The 22537-nt window shown below is 42.1% G+C and overlaps 1 protein-coding gene across 2 annotated transcripts in view; it reads left to right on the forward strand.

Annotated features, from left to right (window-relative positions):
- adarb2 (adenosine deaminase RNA specific B2 (inactive)) overlaps positions 1-22537 on the forward strand; it is a 240458-nt gene that overhangs the window by 132512 nt on the left and 85409 nt on the right. For both annotated transcript variants that reach the window (XM_085362625.1, XM_085362626.1), the window contains 2 exons: positions 11328-11414; positions 12314-13248. In XM_085362625.1, coding sequence (XP_085218751.1) covers positions 11328-11414; positions 12314-13248 — 1022 coding nt within the window. The remainder of the gene's footprint in view (positions 1-11327; positions 11415-12313; positions 13249-22537) is intronic.

A 22537-nucleotide genomic window follows, 5' to 3' on the forward strand; every position in this document is an offset into this window, starting at 1 on the left:
ACATAGCATAAAGGCAGGAGACGTGGTGAAACGACCAACCTGCTAATGCCTCATTTGCTTGTTAAGAATGAGGTTTTTAACCATTTCTAGGTTCAAATGCTGTTAGCGCCCAAGAAACAAACAAGCTCAGAGGCGCCATTTAAAGCTAAAATCAGCCCAGATTCTTTCAGCTTCATTAAATTGACGAGTGGAGCTAATACTCAATGTTAAGTTGGGTAACTAGTTGGCAAAGTATCTCACGTTGATGCTGTTAGGACATCATTGTAATAACATTGTTATTCTCCAAGATCAGCAACTGACCAGTGACATTATCTGAGCATTCAGTTAGCATTAGCCAAGAAGTTAGCCAGTGCTTTTAAAAACTCACTAATAAACCAACATGATAAGCTAAATTGGGCTAACAGCAAACCCAACTTGATAATATAGTTATTATATTTTACAAGTTAGTAAAGAAAATACATTAACAAGAGTTAATTATCCAAAGAGTCATAACAACATAATTGATTAGCGCCAATGTTGATCCTGGACCAATAAGATGCACCAGCTAGCTGATGTTCTAAAAACAAAACTGTGATATATACTTTGGATGGAAACAAAGAGTGAAAATACACTGGACGGAGATCAGGAGCACATGACTGGAAAAAGACGCCGAAAATGACAAGAACTCACCTGAGGTAACATCTGAAATGAGCTCGTCCACAACATGGAGGTTAGCCTTTTAATATGAGGCTGTGTGGTTTGGATTACATGTCTGGATGAAGATTTGATCCTAAGCTTAACGTCCGCACTGAAATCTTAGTCAGCCAGGGGACGATTCTTTTCTGAAGTGCTAAAATTTGGTGTCCAGGGACACTGAGAGTTAATAAGAACAGCTTAAAGCCCAAAGGTGGAGGCTCCTTCCTTAAAAAGAAGCAAACTCAGGAGACTTGGGAACAGGTGTATCATTTGCTGGCCTACTGATGCAGATTTATCTGCTAGATCCTTATAAGGAGTCATGTTGCAGATATTTCAAGTTTGTTCCCTCCTAATTAATTCTATTTTTTATCTTCTTACTTGTTGTAATTATCATAGGAGGCGAAGTTAGACACTAATTGCAAACAAATCAAATGAGAAAAGTGCAAGATTATGAAGAATTCCACACAAGTTTAATCAGTCTAAGTCTCAAACGTTGTCTCGCGCACACGCAGCTTTTAACATGATTAAATGAAAAGTAATACCTGCCAACCTCAGTCACTAATGAGAACCAGAAATTGGAGTTAACAAAACAGAACGTGATACATCCGCCTAAAACACAAAGTGATAATTCCCACTAGCAGCGCATTGTTCAAGTTGTTCAAACTGAACATAACGTAGCTGCAAAACAACCGGTGACCATGTATCTTTGATGATCGTGAAGATGTATAGGTGATAAAGGTCACATTAATCTGTAAAACGGCATAACATCTGCTCAAAAAGACAACAAAATGACACGCAGCGTGTAGCAAAGGGTGTCTACAGTGAAGCCTGCCCTTGGCATGCATGCATGTCCAGGGGAGCAAATGTAAAGCAGATGGCCTGGCTACTTTGTCCTCATTGCTGCTAATCAGGTGCTAAATATCCATCAGTGTGTGCTAAAGCGTCCCCCTACTCTTTTTGTTTTTTACTCCCATTTTCATAGCATACTGTACATGCCTTTTTTTCTTTTTTGTCCTCCACTCTCAACTCACTGAACATCACCAGCGATTAAAACACCTCTTTCTAACACAGAAGTTCACGCACATTTGTGTTGACAGGTCGGTGATACCTGAGCGTGAAGAAAAAAAGCCCATATCCTGTGAGTGGTCGATGCGAGGAGCTTTCTACAGCCGAGTGTTTTTACTCCACAGGAAATAAGCGCGGAGCTCAACGCGAGAGAAATCATATGAGGAATGTAGACACTGAGCACAGAGGCTAAATAACACATCCAGTCACATTACAGCTGTTTGATTATTCAGAAAATCTACTGTGGGTGGGGACCACAGCAGTGTTGGTGTTATTTATGGTTGTGCTGTTGGAGTTACTGTATGTTGCTAAAGCCCATTTTTTATGTCTGTCAAACAGCAAAAACACAATATGAAAGCAGCCTCTGCATGTTTCCCCTTAGATGTTTGACAGATGTGTGTACAGAGGCCCGCAGACGCATAGCACAAAGCCTTTCCCGCATGTGTGGACAACACAGGCACACTCGTGTATTGTGTCATTGCGCTATAAATGACTCTTCATCCTCGGCGAACGTGAAGCAGTCGTTTTGAGTAAAATGTAACAGAAATGAAAATCAAAGGTTTATTTATTCAAATAATTGATCATTAAAGAAAATGTGCTTGGTGTAAACTGAATGTAAACCAATCAAGTGCATTACATTTCACATTTTACTAACGTGCCAACATTAAAAGGACATTTTACATTGAATCAGTTCACTTAAAGTCAGCATTTTGTGAGTGTGTCATGAGACATCACTAACAGTCAGAAAGGACGTTTTTAATAATATTCTGGTGTTTTTTTATTGTAGATTTTTTAAAATATTTTTTAAGTTTAATATTGCAGGTTGTGATTAAAGTTCCATAATTAGCAGAAAATACAGTCAACTTATAATTTATGTCCAGCGCATATAGATTTTCAACATTGCCTGTGACTGAATGGAAACACCAACAGTTTGACCTGGTAAAACTCATGCAATACTATGCAAAGGTTTTCTTTTGCTTCACTGAGCCAGATTTTATTTATTTATTTATTTTTAAGTGGCATTGAGCAATAGTTCCCCAGGCTTTCTGAATCTCTTTCAAAGTTTTTCTTTGGACATTGGCTGCTTTTTCTCTCATTTCCATTCCAGTCCTTGTGCCAGACCATTTTCAGAGGGATGTTATTTTGGTTCGTTTCCATGTCAAGCCACTTAACACTAACCTTTTGACTCATCCAAGCATAAAATGATACCTAACTAAAGCGTGAATCAGTGTTTTGCCTACACATAAAAGACAACTTTCACATTTTCAATTGTATTTTTGGCACTTTGTTACCAGCATCCTGTTTCCATTTCTTTAGCTGACTCTATGACAAGTGACAAAGTTTGACAGGTATAAAATTATATGCTTTGCACCAACAAGGTGTTTCCCAAAGAGGCATTAGCTGAAAACTTGGCACATGTCAGCATGATGTGGCCTTAAAAATGTAAGAAAACTGGACAAGTGGAGGACGAAAGATGGACAAAAAAGTTGTCTTCGGCAGATAAAAGCCATGTCCTTCAGAAATAAGAAAACATCCAGCAAAGACCTGAGAAATGCGTCTGGCTGTACTGATTTCTTATCGGAAACGGTGTCAGTGGAAGGGTGGCTGTCCAGAATCTATTATTATGGAAAGGAAACAGGGAAAAAGGCTGAAGTACACCAAATTACACAAAAAGTAGACTCAGCCGCAATAACCTCTAGACGTATGAATTTAAGAAGGACTGAGTTTCAAATAATGAAAACTTTCTGTTAGTGGACTCAAATCACGCGTACGGGCAGGGAGCAAATCATTTTTAATTGAAGACATAAAGAAAAATGTAGGTAGATTCCAGGATATACAACCTGAAATCAGTCAGAAAAATAAAAACAAGCAGGGAGGCAACGAGATGACCTGACAAAGATGAAGGGAAAGACACAGGTGGAACATTCAGACAAACAAGGAGTGCAGGACGGGACGAGGGAAAGGACGAAAGCATGTGAGAAAACCAGCTTTCAAAGTAAAACAGGAAGTTACAACAAACAGCAGCTGAGACATGACAACAAGGGGCAACATTATTGTACTACACTATATTATTATAATATTGCTGCGTTCCATTAACCTTGGCTATAAAACTTATACTATGCATCTGTATGTGCCAATAGAGTAGTTACCTGAGCAGCTGCTCAGTATACTGCCTTTGGACTTGAACTGTGTTTTCAGCGTTTTTGCTGAGTCCGAGCTTTGAGTTGCTATGAAGAGTAACACTGTACATGATGGCAGAAAGGCGGGGAAAGTAGAAGCGAAGCCAAATCAGCAGATATGAAATAGACGGTAACACTTTCTGGTGAATTACTCCTCCAATCAGGAGAGATCTGTGACATCCTTTATTAGATGTTGCCTCTATTCCAGACCTTTTAGCCACCGGTAAATGCAGGATAAAATTCATTTGGAGGGGCCAAACCTATGAAAGAGCTTATATTGCTTTTATTAAGCAAACATAAGAATAATTCTGCTTCCAACACTTCATCCACTGGGCTCCTCAGTCCTGAAACACATTCGGTGGCAAAAGAAGTGGTGATGCAACACAGTGGTAAAGATGCCCCTGTCCCAGTTTTTTTGAAGCTCTTTGTGACATCAAATTCAAAGCTTTCGTTTTCAAATCAAATTTCTCAGTTGCGTTTCTTTGTGTTGTTTTCAGTCAAACACAGATTCTGCATGATTTACAGATCGTCAGTTTCTGCTTTGATTTACGTTTAACACTGCGTCCAAACTTCTTTAGAGACAAGCTTGTAAAGAAACAATACAGCCTCTCATTTATTGGCTCAGTGGATTCAGTATTAAGAAGAGTTTGAGAGAAAAATACAGAAAGAGAAAGAGAGAAAGTCAAACAGAGAGTGAGAGTCAATGATTTCCCCCAGCACCTGTTTCACTAGTGTCTCCTGTCGCTCATCTGACCCATTCGTTATGCTGAGCCATGGGGAAATCTGATTGGGCTCATTACCCTCTCCTCAGAACTGATTCAGGAAGTGCGAGGAGAGAAAGAGAGGGCCTGTTCGGCGGCTCATTGTGAATGGAAACCATCATCAGGGTTGTCACTATCAGGAACGTCTGGCCATCTGCCAAGGCTCTCCCTATCTAACCTGGCTCTCCTCCACCTCCCAGCCTTTCCGCGGTGGAAACAAATGAGTGTCGTCTCCTCTCGCTGTGTCCTGGTGCAGTGGGGGATGGACGTAGTGAGCTGAGACTATTGGCATGCATTGTCTCATTCATTCAGGCCCACTGCTGAATAAGAAGGGATGGATGAAAGATACCGTGAAGGGCATGTAAGGTAACGGGGTTCACATCTGCGGAGGTGATCGGTGATACGTTTGATGAACTTCGCAGCAGACGGGATTTTTCCTCTTAGCTTTGAGGTGAAGCTTTGACAGGGAAGGTTGCACATTCACCTTATTTGCCCCGATATACTGGACGGGTATAATCGGTGTATAATTTGGAAACATGAAGCTGGCCTCACAGTCAGCCTCAATCTCATATCAGTGCTAACTAACAGAAGAAGAGTATTTATGCTGCTTTAAGAGCGATTTCTGTTAAAGAAGCTTTCAGGTGGTCTCGGCAATCTGGCCTCCATATGGACTTCCTGAAGCATTAACTTAAAACTGCGCAAATTAATTTGTTATCAGCAGTGAAAATCTGCTATATTTCTGGGAAAATCAGTAGCACTACAAGCTGTAAATCACCGAGGGAAAAAAATGCCTCTTATGTTACACGGAGCTCACTTATAAATCAGAGAATAGTGCACTTGTGCTGGCGCTTCATGAACCTTTGAAAACACAGTCAGAGGTGGCATTTCAGAGATGACCTCTAAACTGTGCTGCTTACCGCTGCACAGTTGATTCAACATCAGAGTTATTGAAACCACAGTGATATTTTCTATTCAATAGCTACTTCCTGAGACATTTGAAGTGAACAGTGCTCCACTGAAAGTGAAAAGAATTGTTTTGGAAGGTTGTGTGAAATTATACAGACTGGAGGAGCTCTATAGACAAAAACCTCTATTCTGACTGTGAATCTTCAAATAAAAAGCCTTTGAATGCAGAATAAAAGGGTCTGTGCAGGCTTTCATAAAGCCTGGTGATAAGTCCAGCACATTAGGAAGCAGGGAGGACAGTGCATTGAATCTGCTTCCTCCTTACATCATTAACTGCATAGGGATGATATTTCATCTGTCAGTGTGTGTGATTTTAGCGTTTTAGTCAACACACAAATATTTCAACATCGCGATGGCCAGAGGATAAAGCCAATCGAGATGTGATTACCTAACATTTCATCGAGTGCTATCATCAGGTCATTATAAATAGAATTTTAATTTTACTTACATGCCGTTAGGTCTCATTTACTCTTTGGATGATAATGCTATTGCATCACATTAGCATTAATTGGAAATAAACTAGCAGGTTTTTCCCTGATTTGTTTGGAGGGGAAAAATAAAATATATTTTCTTGCTTTTTTATCAACATGACTGCAGCTGAAGAAAATAAAGATTTACACTGTAAGTAAAAGATGCCCTATTTATTGGTTATTGGTTGGCTAGACAAAAAGGTTGAGTTAGAAAGGATGTGCAGCAGGTTAGGGGGAATAAGGAAAGGGATGGAAGTGAGCTGCCAGGCAGGAGGGGAAAAGGAAGTCCAGAGAGAAGATTCATGGATGTATGGAAGGAGAACATGCAGAGGGTGAAGAACAAGAGAAAAAGAAGAAAAGATTTCACCCACTGGTTGGTTGGCTAGCGTTTTAAATATCTGGAGAAGAAGATTGGGGTGGTCACAGGCAGTATAAAAGATCTCCCGGGTCTGTAAAATAAAGCCAATGGAAAGTGCCTTAAACTTGCATTATTATGAATGTTCACCAGGGGGCGATACCTGTAGCTCCAACCCTCAGCGTTGGCTTTTATAAACAGTCAGGTATTCATTGCAATTCTGACTGTATAAAACGCTAAGTCCATTTTAACATTTTAGTTCAATTAAACTAACATAATGAGGATACCAATCTCATTCCCGACACATAAATTACGGACGATTTGTCATGTTCCGAGGCAACCCATAAGAGCGCGGAAGGTTACCTTCTCCATGATACGTGCCGGACGCTCCCAGTGGTAACACACGTTTCCCTAACCTTATTCCTAACCTTGACTACAGTCTTAATCATATTACATGGCGTTATCCAAAGCGATTCATGTTGAGAAAGTAAAAGAAATGTACATGTGTAGATTCATTCCAAACGGTTCTCATGTTTCCTGACGTTTCCGAACACATAACCTAGAAATGTGTTGGGTGGCCGAAAGCGTAACATACCTTCAATTTGTCACATGACATAATCTGTTACACTTTGGCATGAGAACGTTAACAACTTGCCCATCACAAGTTGTTAGCCAAGATCACGTGGTTTCACAGTCTGACACATCCCTCACCTGGTACATCCGGTTTCAAACACCTCATCTCCTGACTTAATGACAGGATTTCACGTCCCAGCGGGTGAGGTCACAGTTGCTTTATCAGTCCTTTGAACCATCTATAAATGTGACTCAAAAGAAGTTTGTCCCTTAATAAAACTAATAATAACTATGATGGTAAAATTGGGTTGCAATGGCCTTTAACCCTCTCAGGCTCAAATTAAACTTTTTGTTGCTAATGCACAACCAAGTCCTGCAGTGGTACTTCTGAGTAATAACAACTAATAAAATATGTATGTGGGGTAATCAGGTTGTTAGTTTGTAACTGTTGCAAATTGGCAACGCCTGCCTCGAGAGGGTTAAAACCCCATCTACATGTAAGAACAACTGAACTGTGGATTTCATTTTAGGAAATGTAATCAAGCTGTGATACCTGTATTGTAGCCACTTGTCAGTGACAGTGATTAAAGCATATCCTGCTTTATTGCCTATTTAAGTGAACCCACAGTTTACAAAGTGAACATCATGCTGTATTAAGGACGATTTCAAACTGCTAATTGTAAACATAAACTAATTAGGAAAACATATATGCAGGTCATCGATCAACTAAGCATTTTCTCTTTAGTCAGACTTCATTTTACAAGCCAAAGATTTTCCTCCTAAAGAATGCTGGATTAGTGCATTTATCACTGGCAGACCTGGATCCTACAATCACAGCACAGTATTAACAGCTGCCGTCTCCTCTCCATTGTAAACCTCCAGATTTGAGCGCTCCGAATGTCAGCCTCGTATTTCTAAAGGAGGATGCACTTTCGTATGTCAGAGCGGCTCTCGATTTTCAGTCTGTTTATGCAAAGCCTTGGTGTCTCATTGCCCAGTGGGGCTTTTCACTTGGCAATAGCTGATGAGTGGGTTGTTAAGACCCCTTGGTGGAACAGGATTATCAAATATAGATTACAGGCGTTTGGGGCCCCAGTGTGAAAGCTCGGGCTCCTGAGTGTTAATTGCTGGCCTCGCTGTGCTCTCCAATTTCATGCTTGAAGTGAACATTTGTCTTTCACGCTACAAAGGCGCCGGAGACATTTGTGTGTAAATGCAAGAATGAGCTAAGATATGCTGTACCAGCCAACAGACCCTTAAAAACACTAATTTTTCCACATTTATAAATACAGCAGACAGTCGTATGTGTGTCTGTGTGTGTGTGTTTTCTTACTGTAAATGGGGCTTTAGGGGGTTTAAAAACAATATAGACTGATTTGAAAATGGCCTGTATAATGACACTGGCCAAGGGAGTCATTTAGGCCCAAATTGCTGCCTGTGTTGGGCTTCGGTCCGTAATTAGGTCAGAATGCAAATGCGTGTATTGTGATGTTGGCCCACGAGGACTAGCACAGCTCCAGCCTCAGTGTTTAGAGTGTAACCATGTGTGTCAGAGTGACTCATTGAGCCCCGCTAGTGCTGTTGAGCTGCGAGAAGAGAAAGAGCACTGGGGGCCGAGCTCATTCACAACCTTGTGCTCTTATCAAAATGTGTTTACTGCACTGTAATGCTGCGTCCCATTTAGGCAGCATTTAGCAACGTTAAACTGTTGCGGCCCCGGGCCTGAATGCTGGGGTGGAGACACAAAGGGCCTGGGATGCATCGTGACCTCTGGCTCACCCTCTAACCCTGCACACACTGACATCCATTCATTCTGCCTTTATTTCTCCCTCTTCATCACCTCATTGTACTTTTTGTACAGCCCTGTCTTTCCTCCCGTCCTGATGCCTCTCCCTTACATTTGTCTTCTATTGATCATTAGGTGGTGTTGAGAAGAGAGGGGAGGTTTAATTAAGGAGCCAGACTGGTCTGTCAATTCTGCTCAGCGCTGCATGGAGTGCACTAGACCAAGCAATGGCTCTAATAGGGCTTCATACAGTAAACAACACGCACACCTGGACAGCAGCGGGCCCCAGGGAGGAACAGGAGAGCGCTGTGGTAGATAAAGAGAGTTTAGCATCATAGGTGTGGCGCATGAGTGTGGAAGATTTCAAATGGTTAAAATGCCTGAAAATGAAAGAAGAATCAAAGTGTCACGGTCTGCGGAGGCAGACCGTGCGGAAAGGTGTGTGGTGGACCCAGGTGCGAACACAAACGAGGATGCAGGAGTGGATTCCAACAAAACGAGCCTTTTATTATGGCTGATGAAAAGAACAAAAACAGAATGAGGGCAGCATACGTGTAGTACTCAACAGAAAACCTAAACTGGACAAAACTAAGGAAAGACTATGGCTGGAGGTACAGAACACAGGAGGTGGTAACACAGACGACGCGAGACAGACTGTATGAAACACAGAGACTAAATACACATGAGGGATGATCAGGGGAAGTGGCCACACATGGGAACACAGCTGACACACATGAACTTAACGACAGGACAGAAGGAGTGAAACTGAATACACTGACCGTGAATACAGACTTTCAAAGTAAAACAGGAAACATGGAGATTAGACAAGACACATGAACCGGGGAGACGTAGTACAGGGGAGATGACATAACCGACAGCATGGACTTGACAATATAAGACACGCAGACATAAACACACGAAGGGCAAGGGAGACTTAATACACGGGTAATATGTACAAATGGCTGGACTGCCTTAGTGACCCTAAACAAAGAATAAACATCAAAATAGGCTAAAACACAAAACACTGGGTCGCACGACCCAGGACCATGACACAAAGAAGAGACGTTGGTTATTTTGCATTTTGGGTTTAATTAATTGAGCCGTTTTTCACTGTGACTTGAATCTCACGTGCCACATTACATGAAAATTGTAGCACTGACAGCAAAGTGAAGATTGCTTATCGGTGTGATCCAGCAGACAGTAGCAAACCTGACAATATTAGATAAAAAATCTTGTTATTATCCCTCATGAGGGCGCGCAAGAAAAATCAAATGCCTTGTCACAGTTCTGCGATTCTGAGCAGTGCTGACACAATTATTGCGACTACTACGACTACTACTGATATGGAAAAAAAAATCTGCGGGCAGGTTTTGTATGGCGCAGACACGAGTGGTTAATTTGTCTTGCTAGTTTTAAAATCTTCGTTGTATCACTGATTATAGTCAGATGACAAAAACTTGGTTGCTTATAAATGGAGACTGTAACATGGCGTTCACAGAGGGATGGGGAAATGAGCATAATGTGTATGAAAATCAAAAGAATGGGGATTTATAATACATAAGCATATACATGTTAGTTATTGCTGTATGCGTGTTTGTATATGTGCATATAGTCCTTCTGACTGGCCCACTTGTTAAGCGGGTATGGACGAGGATTAGGGCCACTGGACAAAAAGGAGGGGTCCTTTGGATTTGAATTATTACTTAAAATTATTACTAAAAAACCCCAAAATATTATATATGCTATATGTGGTGCATAATGTTGACAGTACTGGAAACAAAAGAGCTTTGCTGAACTATATCATGAGCAAATATTTAATTATAACTTGCATTATTTTCTTTTTGCTAAACGGTCTGTTGGATATACTAATACTGACAAATCTGTAACAGGCCAACCAATATATCGATCTGGGTCTGATTACAGTGGCCTGAAACAGCGTTCATAATTAAGCCTAATGATTTTAGATGTGTGAATGAGAGACTAGATTGCATGACTTTTTTTGGCATATTTGGACACAACAGCTTACACATATTATTAGAGTAACGGCTCAAGAAGTCCTTTCCTGCCCACAGCTGTGATATTGTCCTGTCTAAAATCTGAACGGACCACTTTGATTTAGAAAGCTGCTTTGTTGCATCTAATGTTGCATTTTCTCTGGCGACGCCGCTGATTCTGCAGACGTGAATATTTTCCTTTAAGCCCCATGGTGACTTTTGTGAATGAAGCAGCAAAATAGGACAGTCCACAAAACAGCAAACGTTGTAGTGTGAGTCACAGTGGACGAATGTGTGGATTTTTACTTGACCACGTGCGTGTGTGCGCTCTGCGCTCCATGCATGGGTGACAGGCTTGTGTGCATAGTTCTGCTCGCTTATGCTTCATCTCTGGCCCCGTGTTGGGGCCGATGATGATCCGCGGCTTTAATCGATAAAACTATCAAAACATCTCCTCCGCTGCCCTGTTGTTGACTCTGCGTGTCTCTTGTCTCCCCTCCAGAGAAAGTCAGTATGCTGTCGGCATTGATCGCTCCCTTCAAGTACATAAGCCCTGGGACCAGCAGCACAGAGGACGAGGACAGTTTAAGTAAGCTGCTGCGTCTTTTTCCTTCTCTCTGTCAGTGCACACGCTACCTCTCTCAGTGGCAGGCCTAATATGGAAATGATCTCTCTGTCGCCCCGCATAATTAATTATTTGGCAGATGAGCTCTTTGGTTACACACTGGTGTCAGCTTGCACGTTAAAATTCTGTATTCCTTTAAAAGCGAGCGATTAAATATTAAATCCGAGTGTTCGTGATAATTAAGTCATTAGATAGGTAACTGCATGCCTGCATACGCTATCATCTAGACCTACAATCTGCCCACCAATGAATGGCTCCCATGCCACCATTAACATTCTTCTGGCAGGATCTGAACACCCTGTTTTTGTTCATTTCCCATCAGAAATGCAATACGCCACCACTACCCCGTAACTAGGTTTGAAGAGCGTATCACAGCTGTTCAGACTTTGCTCTCACAGAGGATAAGAAGTGTGAAATAAAGCGGGCTGCAGACATTTCTCTCATCCTTTTCTCAGAATGCCTGCCACTCGACGAGATCCCCACCCCCTATTACAAATAGGATTGATGCTTTGCATTGGCCGCGGGGACCAGTGTTTCCCCACTTGTGACACAGATTCAGAACTAATTTGGAGGCAGATTACAGGATGATTTGGCAGATAACATCGCCATTTTAGGGGATTTGTATTTGGGGTTTTAAAATACTTAAATATGATAGAGCCCCGAGGTATGAAGTGGGCTCGGCTCAGGGAGACGATTGCAGACGTGTTCATTACCATTTCATTGTGTATCGAGTGGCTCAATCTGCCTTGAGAGATTTTTCTTGATTCGTCTTGTTCAGTCAGGATAAACGTGCCTCTTTTCACTCTTGTGTTTTGACTATTTTCTTATCACTTGCAATGACATTGTTTTTCCTTTTATCGCAGGCACCAGCAGTGCAGAGGTGAAGGAAAACCGCAATATTGGTAACTTAGAGGATCGCTCCATAGGGCCCGGGGAGTGTCAGTCAACAAGAAGCGGGAGTTCTGGTCTGAAGAGGAAACGGCCACTGGAGGAAGACAATAACGGGCACCTGTGTCAACTCCGTCTGATCTATAAGAAACTGTCCTGGTCTGAGGCTCCAAAGAACGCGCTGGTACAGCTGAATGAGCTGCGGCCCGGCCTGCAGTACCGGATGGTGTCTCAGACGGGCCCTGTCCACGCTCCCGTCTTCTCCATCGCTGTGGAAGTCAACGGGCTGACCTTTGAGGGCACAGGCCCCACGAAGAAGAAAGCCAAGATGAGGGCCGCAGAGCTGGCCCTCAAGTCCTTCATCCAGTTCCCCAATGCTCCTCAGGCCCACCTAGCCATGGGAAACATTTCAAACCCTTCAGCCGACTTCACCTCAGACCAGGCCGACTTCCCCGACACGCTCTTTAAGGAGTTTGAGTCTTCGTCGTGCTCCGACCGCCTCTCGCTCTGCAACTCGGAAACCGAAAGCGAGTTGCTTTCCAGCGAGCTGCTCAGACACGGGCGGTTGCTGCGCCACACCTTGGACCTGATGGTGCAGGCGCAGCAGAGGCTCGGTGGAATTGTCCAAGAGTCCGAGGCCCCTAAGAGCCCCGTGGCTGTGCTCAATGAGCTGCGGCCGGGCTTGCGCTACGCCTGTCTTTCGGAGCGAGCCGAAGGCCGACGACTGCGCAGCTTTGTGATGGCTGTGCGTGTGGACGGGCGGATTTTCGAGGGCTATGGCCGCAGCAAGAAGCTGGCCAAGAATCAGGCAGCCCAGTATGCTCTTCAGGCCCTCTTCAACATCAGGACGGCCCCCGAGGGGAGAACAGGTCTCAAAGCCAGCAGGCAGAGTTGTCCTCATTTACCCCAGGTGAGTGCAGACACATCCCCAGCGCCTGTCTTTTGCTAAGCTTCTTTGGCAGACACTCCACTTCCAACAGGGGCCTGTAATGACCAAAACAGCAGGCGTGCGGTGAAAATCCAAACACCTTCCAACAAGTAATTAAGGAGGAAAGGAGATAGGAGCTAAAGAGAGCCCGATTCAAGCAGAAATAAAGAAATGTGTGAGCAAGCTGACATTTATCTGTTGTCCAAAATAGGTCTTACAGCAAAAGCTAAAGATGCGCCATTTTTTTTGCACATCTGCTCATGGGTGTGTGCTCTGCGAAGCCTTCATCTAGGGTAAACAAATATCTGTTTGTTGGCCTGTTTAATAGAAAAGCATGTAAATGAAGCTAATTATTGTCCCCGTGCCTCTGACACATGAGAAATCTTTGTCACAAACCCAAATGAGGTTTTTTTCTCCTTTTTTTCGTCAGTCTTATGTGTTTGCAGAGCTGTAATTGGGTGAGTTTTGTAATTTTGCAAAATCTCCTGTTTCCTCATGTGTGGCATCACAGTGTCTACAAACATTAATTCAATCTGTTGCCCAAAGGAAATAGAAAAGCAAAGAGCAAATCGACAAACAAACCACTGAGACCAATCCCATGCTCATTTACCCAAATATGTAAATAGCAATCAGAGCGAGGAAACTAGTTTGTGAGAAACTTGAGGAAATTGGAGAGCCTAAAGACACGGTGGCTGGATCGGCTGGCACTTGTTGACAGCCATTTAAAACTCCATTGCAGCTGCAGGACTTTATCTCAAGTAAAACTGCCCTGAGTAGATAGTCACACTGATTTTCATTGTTTACTACTGTTTGCATAGCGAGGAACTCTGCAGCCAAGCTGTCCAGGTCACCCCAGCAGAAAGAACATGTAAAACCACCGTCTCGAGGTCTTGAATTGAAAAAATTAAGCTGTTCACATCACGTCTCCCTAAAGTCTTCCCTTGAAGACTTTTGTGTCGACACACAACGCGCCCTGTAGGGTATGTGTTGTGTTAATATTCTTCCCTAGCCTTGAAGAAATAAACTGGCAAAAGTGTCCTTCCCCAGAGCCCAACATCAACCCAACAAACCTGCACATGTTTGCCTGGGAGAAACTTTCTTTTTCTCCCCACTGCCACGGTGTCTAAAAGGATTTTAAGAGGATTTGCCGCACCCGTTTAGTTCCAGAAAGCACTCGCTTGTGGAATTTCTTGAAAGTCAGCTGTGCCGTCTGCCAGGCTCGAGAAACGTTTTATTTTCATTGGCGTTGAAGGACAAAGGCGTTAACATAATATTCATGCGTGCGTGAATAAACATGTGGCCAGGCGTGTGTTCATGGATATATAATGTGTTACATGTTGCGTAACCTTAATGCAAAGCCCTCCGGCTCTTATACGCTCTCACTCACATTTGAGTCAGTCTTCTTGCCAAACACTGATTGCACGGGCAGTGGTTGACTACACTGCAGATGTGACACGTAATGTGGGGGTGGTTGCCAGCTGTAGCCTGAGGGTAGAGCAAACGTTATGGTGGTATGCCAAATTATGTTGTGCCAGCTCAGGCTGTTCTCTTTCTTCAGAATTCCCTTTAGCTACCTGTTGCAGAACACAGCTTGGATGCATAGATGTTTTCTGTGTATCATTAACCCTCATCCAGACTTTAGAAAAGAGTCAGAAAACCTAGTCATGGTTCATAACCCTTAACTAAGTTTACTGCCTAACCCTAACCCGAAACAGGACTGTGGTGACTTGGTTGTTGTTGGTAACCTTCTTCTCAGAGTTGTTGCATCCAGTTGCACGTGTATATTTTTAGATAAGGTCAAACTTGACATGCATAGATTAGGGCTGAACGATTATGGAAAATAATCTAATTGCGATTTTTTGCCCCAATATTGCGATTGCGATGCGATATGCGATTATTTTTTAAGGTATTTGTCTTCTGTATTATTAAACAAAGACAAGCAATACATCATATAGTATGGCCAATACTATATTACATTAATTTTAAACTGTTCTTTCCTGGAAGACAGACCTCTGTTATGATGACATGAGGTGATGCATGAATTGATGACTGACATTTTTATTTAACTTCTTCAATCACAACAGTATATTTGAACATACACAATAGTTTATTTTTAGCTTACAAACATCTGAGCATAAAGTGCTGACAAGGAACCCTGGTGTAAACATTAAAATGAAAGTCAGTACAATGTGCAGATTGCAGAAATATACATAAAAAAAATCAGTGGCTTTACCACACTCAGTTTTTCGACATCTGTGAACTACTAGACAGTCATTCAATTAAAAAATAATATTAAATAAATAAAACTAATAAATAAAAAATACACACATCTTACTGATCTCTGCAGTCAGTAACATTACACATAAAGTGCAAACATAATAGCAATTGTATAAACACACACACAAACACGCCTTTAAAGTTTAAAGGCGTGAAATTGGACGGTCTAGCCTTCTGATTAGCTAATCAGAAGGCTAGTTCTGATTAGCGTCACCGCTGTCTCGGTGGAGTTTAATAAACTCGGCCGTCTGCTTCTTGCTATCTAAAATATAACCAGACACTGGTGTAAATTCTCGACTGTCTCATACTTCTGTTTAATAAGTTTTCTGTTTGACGTTTAGTCAGCTGTGTGAAAACCAAGGAGGAACCCACCCGGGGGATTAATAAAGTTTTATTTTATCTAATCTAATAACTTTAATCTCAGCCAAACCGATTTACTCACGAACAAACAAAACACTGAAAAAAACCCAACAATAACATTTTTAGGTTGTCTAAGTGACTTATATATTACGTTTAACCCGAGCAGCGAAACTCCGCGGTGATCTGAAAATGATGTGCCGGGAGTTGTGCCGTTCTCGGCCGCATCAGTAACCCTCGAGCTCCCGGCTAGCTGTCGAGCTGGTGGGTAGCAGACGCCTCTGAAAACGTCGAAGCACTTTTGCAAATATGGGATATCTTGATAAACCGAGCAGATATTTGATGTTTACACAACTACTTTCTCGCCTGAAAATATGTTAAAAGTTTATTTTGTGACCCAGAAAGATTAGTATGAGTAATTTTAAAACTTAGTAGCGGCCGCCATTGCTGGAAACTGGAGTTTGGCTGGGCCGCGCTATGAATTCTGGGATATGGTAGTAATTTGGACAGCCTTCGGCGCGTCGCTGTGACGTAATCGGTCTACAAATGCGGCCTCAGGAGGATGCAGCCCATGAATTGTATAATATAATCGCAGTATAATCGCAGCCTTTGCGGTTAGAAAATTGCACTTGATCATGTCGCGATATTATCGCAAATGCGATATATCGTTCAGCCCTAGCATAGATGAGAACAAGTGCAGCCAGTGGAAGTCTGCCTGACTGTATATAAAAGATGGACATAGCTCCAGTTTGTCGAGTTCTGTATTTTTGGCCGCTGCCGCCTGACTACATGACTGATATCATATGATAACTTGTCAGTTGCACCATTTAGCATCCATTCTAATCTAAATATGATGGTAATTTACACAATCAGCATTGGTTTGTTTTAAATAAGACTTGAAACTAGCCTTAAGAGAAGCAGCTTGTTAGGAAACTGTCTTCTTTGTAACCAGAGTGCAGTACATGCTTCCTGCTGGCCAATAGAAAAAGCACAGGTCTAAAGGGGAATTTGTTGTTTAGTGACGGTAGCCCACTGTGGCCCACTCTTGCTTGTGCTATTGTTGGTCAGTCAGAGTGAAGTTCACACAGAGCAAAGTGAAACCAAGTGTTAAAAACAACAAAAAGTGAACTATCTGTGCTATCTGCTATATTTTTAATCTTTAGTGTTTGTTTCACTGTTTCCCAGTGAACTTTTCTGTTGTTCTGCTCTTTGTTCCCGCCCACTTGTCAAACAGTCAGCATTTGGCGTCCAGCCACACACAGTTGGGATTCTGGAGGACTGCATAGAAGCACATCTCTGGTGGGTGAAAGCCCTTCTATGCTCTCTAATAGAAACATGCACAGTATGCAGCATGAAGCGCTTCTCCACTGGCGTCATGTTTCAGACCCTAGACCTGAAACCCACGGGAACTAAAGCTAACCTGTTTCAGACTGAAGCTAACCTGAGAAGCTCTTTTAAGAGTCAGCATCATATAACTCAGGAGGACGGGGTATAGCATCAAGTTTTTAAAGCTGTGCTACATCAGGAACCTAACCCAAGTGCCCAATTACTGGTCATAGTATTGCCTCTACTTAAAAGCAGTGGGTCATCTTCATGGTAGCAAAGACTTTTGTGTTTTGAAAGACATCTTACAACAACTAATGTCTAGCAGTGAGTGAAAGGAACAGTAAGAGACGTCCCCTTTTTCTTTTTGAAAAATGAATTTGGGAACACAAAGAAGTGACAACACTTAAATACAATGATTTTGACAGTGAAACGAAGGAATCCATGGCTGGCCACCAATTCAGGATACTGTATTAATTCAAAAGAGTGGAACAAATGAGTGAGGGCTTGCAGAAGGCCTTCGAGCTGGACTGAGCTGGTAACTCCAGAATGCGTCTAAATGAAATATTTAAACGCACCAGAACCACATGGTTCTGTATTCCTCTCAGACCTTTCCGTCTTCACGTAAATGTACTAAGGGATATAAGAGGGAGACTGACAAGGCACGAATCTGAGTGCAGAACCACATACAACAGATTCTCTTGCAGTAACAGCCTGCACCGTCCTCCATCCCTCCCACACTCACGTGTCTGGGAACTCACTTTAACAATCACAGCAGAAATGAGGCATCGGGCCATTGTCTGCTTGGCATTAAAGAGCTATTTATCTTCCAGCGAGGACTTTCATTTTCCGTTCCTTCATTTAACCTTTATTTATCGAGGGAAATCAAACGAGAATGTATTCTGCCGAGATATCTCGCCTTATATTCGCTTCGCTCCTCTTACTCAGCGCTCAGAGACTCGGTACCATCGCAGGCTCGGGTTGAGAGCTAGCCGCCTTGCTCAACAGCACATTCACGGTCGCAGTTTAGGGAATGGGGGTAACCTTAACAGTTTAAGGATTTAAACATAGTAGCCTTCTTGTCTCAATTTAAGGAGCTGCACAAGAGGGTTGCAGAAGAACATACGGCATTTCCTTCGAATATGTGAGAAAAGCAACAGAAAGTAACTAAACCGACTCTATATTTTTAATAAAATGTCGCGAAATATATGATTTCTATAACCCTGTACAAAAGGGCTTGTGCACTGCAGTGTTTTCTCATCATTTTATATTCAAATAGCAATATTTATTAATCAGTTGTGCTGTGGTAACAATAGCAGTTGCTCTGGTTATCTTTAGGGAGTGTGTTTTTATAAAGGGTGGAGCCTAAACATAACCATAAATAATAATAATAATAAAAGAGAAATATGAAGAAACAAGAGAAATAAGACTTGTTGTCTTTTCACTGAACTCTCTTCTCTCCTCATAGATTTTCTATACAGTCCCTGAACTCAAGGTTACATCAGCTTCTAGGAACATAATTGTTCATCGTCATTATTAATCAATCAGCAGGAAGTTGTTCTTGAATCCTATCCGCCGTGCTCGAGTTACAGGAAAATGTCTTTGCCTTATTACAGCCTGCACAGTGAAGTGAGAAAGTGCTAGAATAATTCTGACACCCATTTTACCAAGTGGAATGATTACCCCACTGTTCAGGCCTTGATTGGCCACTTAATCTCCACTCGCCGTCACAACGCACTGCGGTGTTGCCAAGTCAACTGAGCTCAAGATTTGTGTGCAGCCGCGGGAAGGCTGGGAGTCAGCAGGTCCGCGTACGGGAAGGACAGTAGGGAGGTCAGTGGTCAGGATGCTGCGCTCTGCCACCTCGGATTAAGCTCCATTTGAATAGAGAAATCTGTTTAGTGGCAGGAGCGGCTGAAAATTTGGGTTAATGGATGAGCTGAGGCATGAAAAGCCTGCAGCTTTTCAAAAATTAAGTTCTTCTCTCTTTTGACTGCAAATAGCGTAACAGGATATTTTAATTGCTCGTCGCATTAGCCGAGATCAAATGTGACTGCAGTTTGTCTTTTATTTTCTTGCTTTCAGCTTGATTTGATTTAGTTATCTGTAAGTGTGGAGCACCACAGATAGGGAAGGATACAGACTGGTCAAGTGGAGTCATTTCCCCGCCTCCCCCACGGCAAATTGAATATGATTTCAGACACGTGAAGGTGACCCCTGTCAGCCGTTGAGCCTCTCGCAGATTGTTTTCTTTGTCTAATCTCTCCCACTTCTAATCTGTCTCAATATAAACAGCTGTGACAGGCTGATCATTAATTAATATTGCCACAACAAATTAGCGACAGCGATCGCCCGGCCAAACACCCCGTCTAAGATAGAAATCCACCGATTTGTGCAGAGAGGAGGGGGGGAGAGGGAGAAGGTGTGAACAACACATTAGAGAGGAGTTGATTAACAGCTTTGGGGACTTTGCAGATAGTGTTACTGCCTCAGCATGTGGACAGCGTAGTGACAGCCACAGCAGCAGACTGTACTCGCTCTGTGATTATCGCCACAAGTGGCACAGTGCAAACAGCCTGATAAAACATCTGCATTTATCACTACCTACTGATTCAGATTAGATGTCTTTCACAGTTGCAGGGTGTTTATTCGAGAAAGTGTACAAGCGTCATCAGGCGTCGTCCAGCAAATGTTTTCGTTTAAGTTTATCAAAATGAGCTAATCTGCAATATGAAGGCTCAGACAAAGGGTGAAAAATACCAGCTTAATGTCATTTGTTTATTCGAGTTTTTGGTGATTTTATTTTTGCTGTACTTTAAAGACAAGCAAACATTATTTTATCATAAAAATAACTCATATATGATCTTTATGATGATATTTAGCCAGTGCAGAAAAACAGATGAGTGAGTTTTCAACAGGACGATGGCCGGACGAAGGCAATACCAATATTTTGCTGATATATTGGACTATTGTCCATATCACGTTAGTTGCAGCTATTTCAAAATGTGGTAAAAATAACAAATGGACTGCTTCTATCTAATCCAATGCTTCTCTTGTTTTGCTGCTACTTCTGCTCCCTTTTGGAGTCGTCACACTGCTTCAGCTGCCTCAGCCTAGCTTCCTTCTATCTTCCGTCCTCTCCACATGTCCAAACCATCTCATCGTTGCCTCTCTAGCTTTGTCTGCAAACTGCTCAACCTGAGCTTGTCCCTCTGATTTACTCATTTCTAATCCTGTCCGTCCAAGTCGATCCAAATTAAAAAATCTTAGCATCTTTAACTCTTCCACCTCCAGCAAGAAAACGAAAGAGGTCATAGAGGTTTAAAGGAGAAGTAAATAGAAGAAATGATGAAGCTAGTACCCAAACTGTCACATTCATCTGAGTTTCCTAATTTAGCTTTAAACTATGTGCTCACTGTGACTCTGTGCACACAGTTTTGTCATGTAGTGATGGCTCATAAGGCAGTTTTAAGGTTTTACCTCTATTGTCAGAGCTGAATGCATGATACCATGCAGCTATCGTGGGCTTTGAATGTCATGCTAGTTTAGGGTTTTTTTGATTTCCTTGAAATCTCCTTTTTCCAGGGTGGAATGATTGTACAACATCTTTAACAACTTTGTGCACACGTTTGATATTACTTTGGATTTTCTCTAATTCACAAAGGGTTAAAAGTACACATGCACCCCCTACACCTTCCTCTTCTTAGATCTTCAATGAGTTGTGAAATGTATGTGAATAATATGTATGTTGTATACCTTTGATTAAAGAAAATCCCAAATAAATTCAAACTTGTGGACCAAATTCTTGTTTTTTAAAGTCGTTAAAGATGTTTCCTGTATGATCATTCCACCTGGGAAAAACAACAATTTAAAGAAATAATTAAAAGCCTAAATTACCACAATCTTCATGCACATGAAGAGTGTGTTAACTTCAGACTTCTCTAAGGATTTGCTTTTATGCACGTCTTGAGGCTGCAATCGAAAAGCCTATTCAGATGCCAAAAGACCCATTTTATTAAATGTGCAAATCCTGATGATATTTGAAATAATATGACGAAAAAGTCACAGTACTCGTAGAATCACCATCATTAGACTGACGTAGAGACATTTTTTACAAAATAAAAGTTTAAGAAAGTTTTAAACTGATCTCTGAACATCGAGAAACTACAGAATAGAAAGAAGCTTAAATTTAAAGGAGTCCAGTCACGTAGACCAGTGTTTCCCAACCACTGTCCCGTGGCACATAGGTGTGCCGTGAGAAATGATCAGGTGTGCCGTGGAAGATTATCTGGACCTGATTAGCACTCTCAGCGATCTGCGTAAGTAACGAGCAGAACAATTACATTCTCTTCCACTAGAGGGCAGTACAACTACCTGCTCTAACTAAATGGGTTGCCAACTGCCAGTAAAACAGAAGAAGAAATTACATAATAGTCATGCTATGAGACAACACGTAATAGCTACAGATAAATATCTGAAAAGAAAAAAGAAGTCAGTCTGAGCTGAGTACTGAGTCTAACCCAGGTAAAGGTCCTAGCAAGAGTAGTGGTCAGAAGAAAGCAAAAAAGGTACACTGGGGACAAACCGAGTCTATTCCACTACAGGGAGTGCAGAATTATTAGGCAAATGAGTATTTTGTCCACATCATCCTCTTCATGCATGTTGTCTTACTCCAAGCTGTATAGGCTCGAAAGCCTACTACCAATTAAGCATATTAGGTGATGTGCATCTCTGTAATGAGAAGGGGTGTGGTCTAATGACATCAACACCCTACATCAGGTGTGCATAATTATTAGGCAACGTCCTTTCCTTTGGCAAAATGGGTCAAAAGAAGGACTTGACAGGCTCAGAAAAGTCAAAAATAGTGAGATATCTTGCAGAGGGATGCAGCAGTCTCAAAATTGCAAAGCTTCTGAAGCGTGATCATCGAACAATCAAGCGTTTCATTCAAAATAGTCAACAGGGTCGCAAGAAGCGTGTGGAAAAACCAAGGCGCAAAATAACTGCCCATGAACTGAGAAAAGTCAAGCGTGCAGCTGCCAAGATGCCACTTGCCACCAGTTTGGCCATATTTCAGAGCTGCAACATCACTGGAGTGCCCAAAAGCACAAGGTGTGCAATACTCAGAGACATGGCCAAGGTAAGAAAGGCTGAAAGACGACCACCACTGAACAAGACACACAAGCTGAAACGTCAAGACTGGGCCAAGAAATATCTCAAGACTGGTTTTTCTAAGGTTTTATGGACTGATGAAATGAGAGTGAGTCTTGATGGGCCAGATGGATGGGCCCGTGGCTGGATTGGTAAAGGGCAG

Source organism: Diplotaxodon limnothrissa, linkage group LG9 (genome assembly GCF_057381915.1).
Source record: "Diplotaxodon limnothrissa isolate DT_005_m linkage group LG9, D_limnothrissa_male_GT1.1, whole genome shotgun sequence".
Lineage (NCBI taxonomy): Eukaryota > Metazoa > Chordata > Actinopteri > Cichliformes > Cichlidae > Diplotaxodon > Diplotaxodon limnothrissa.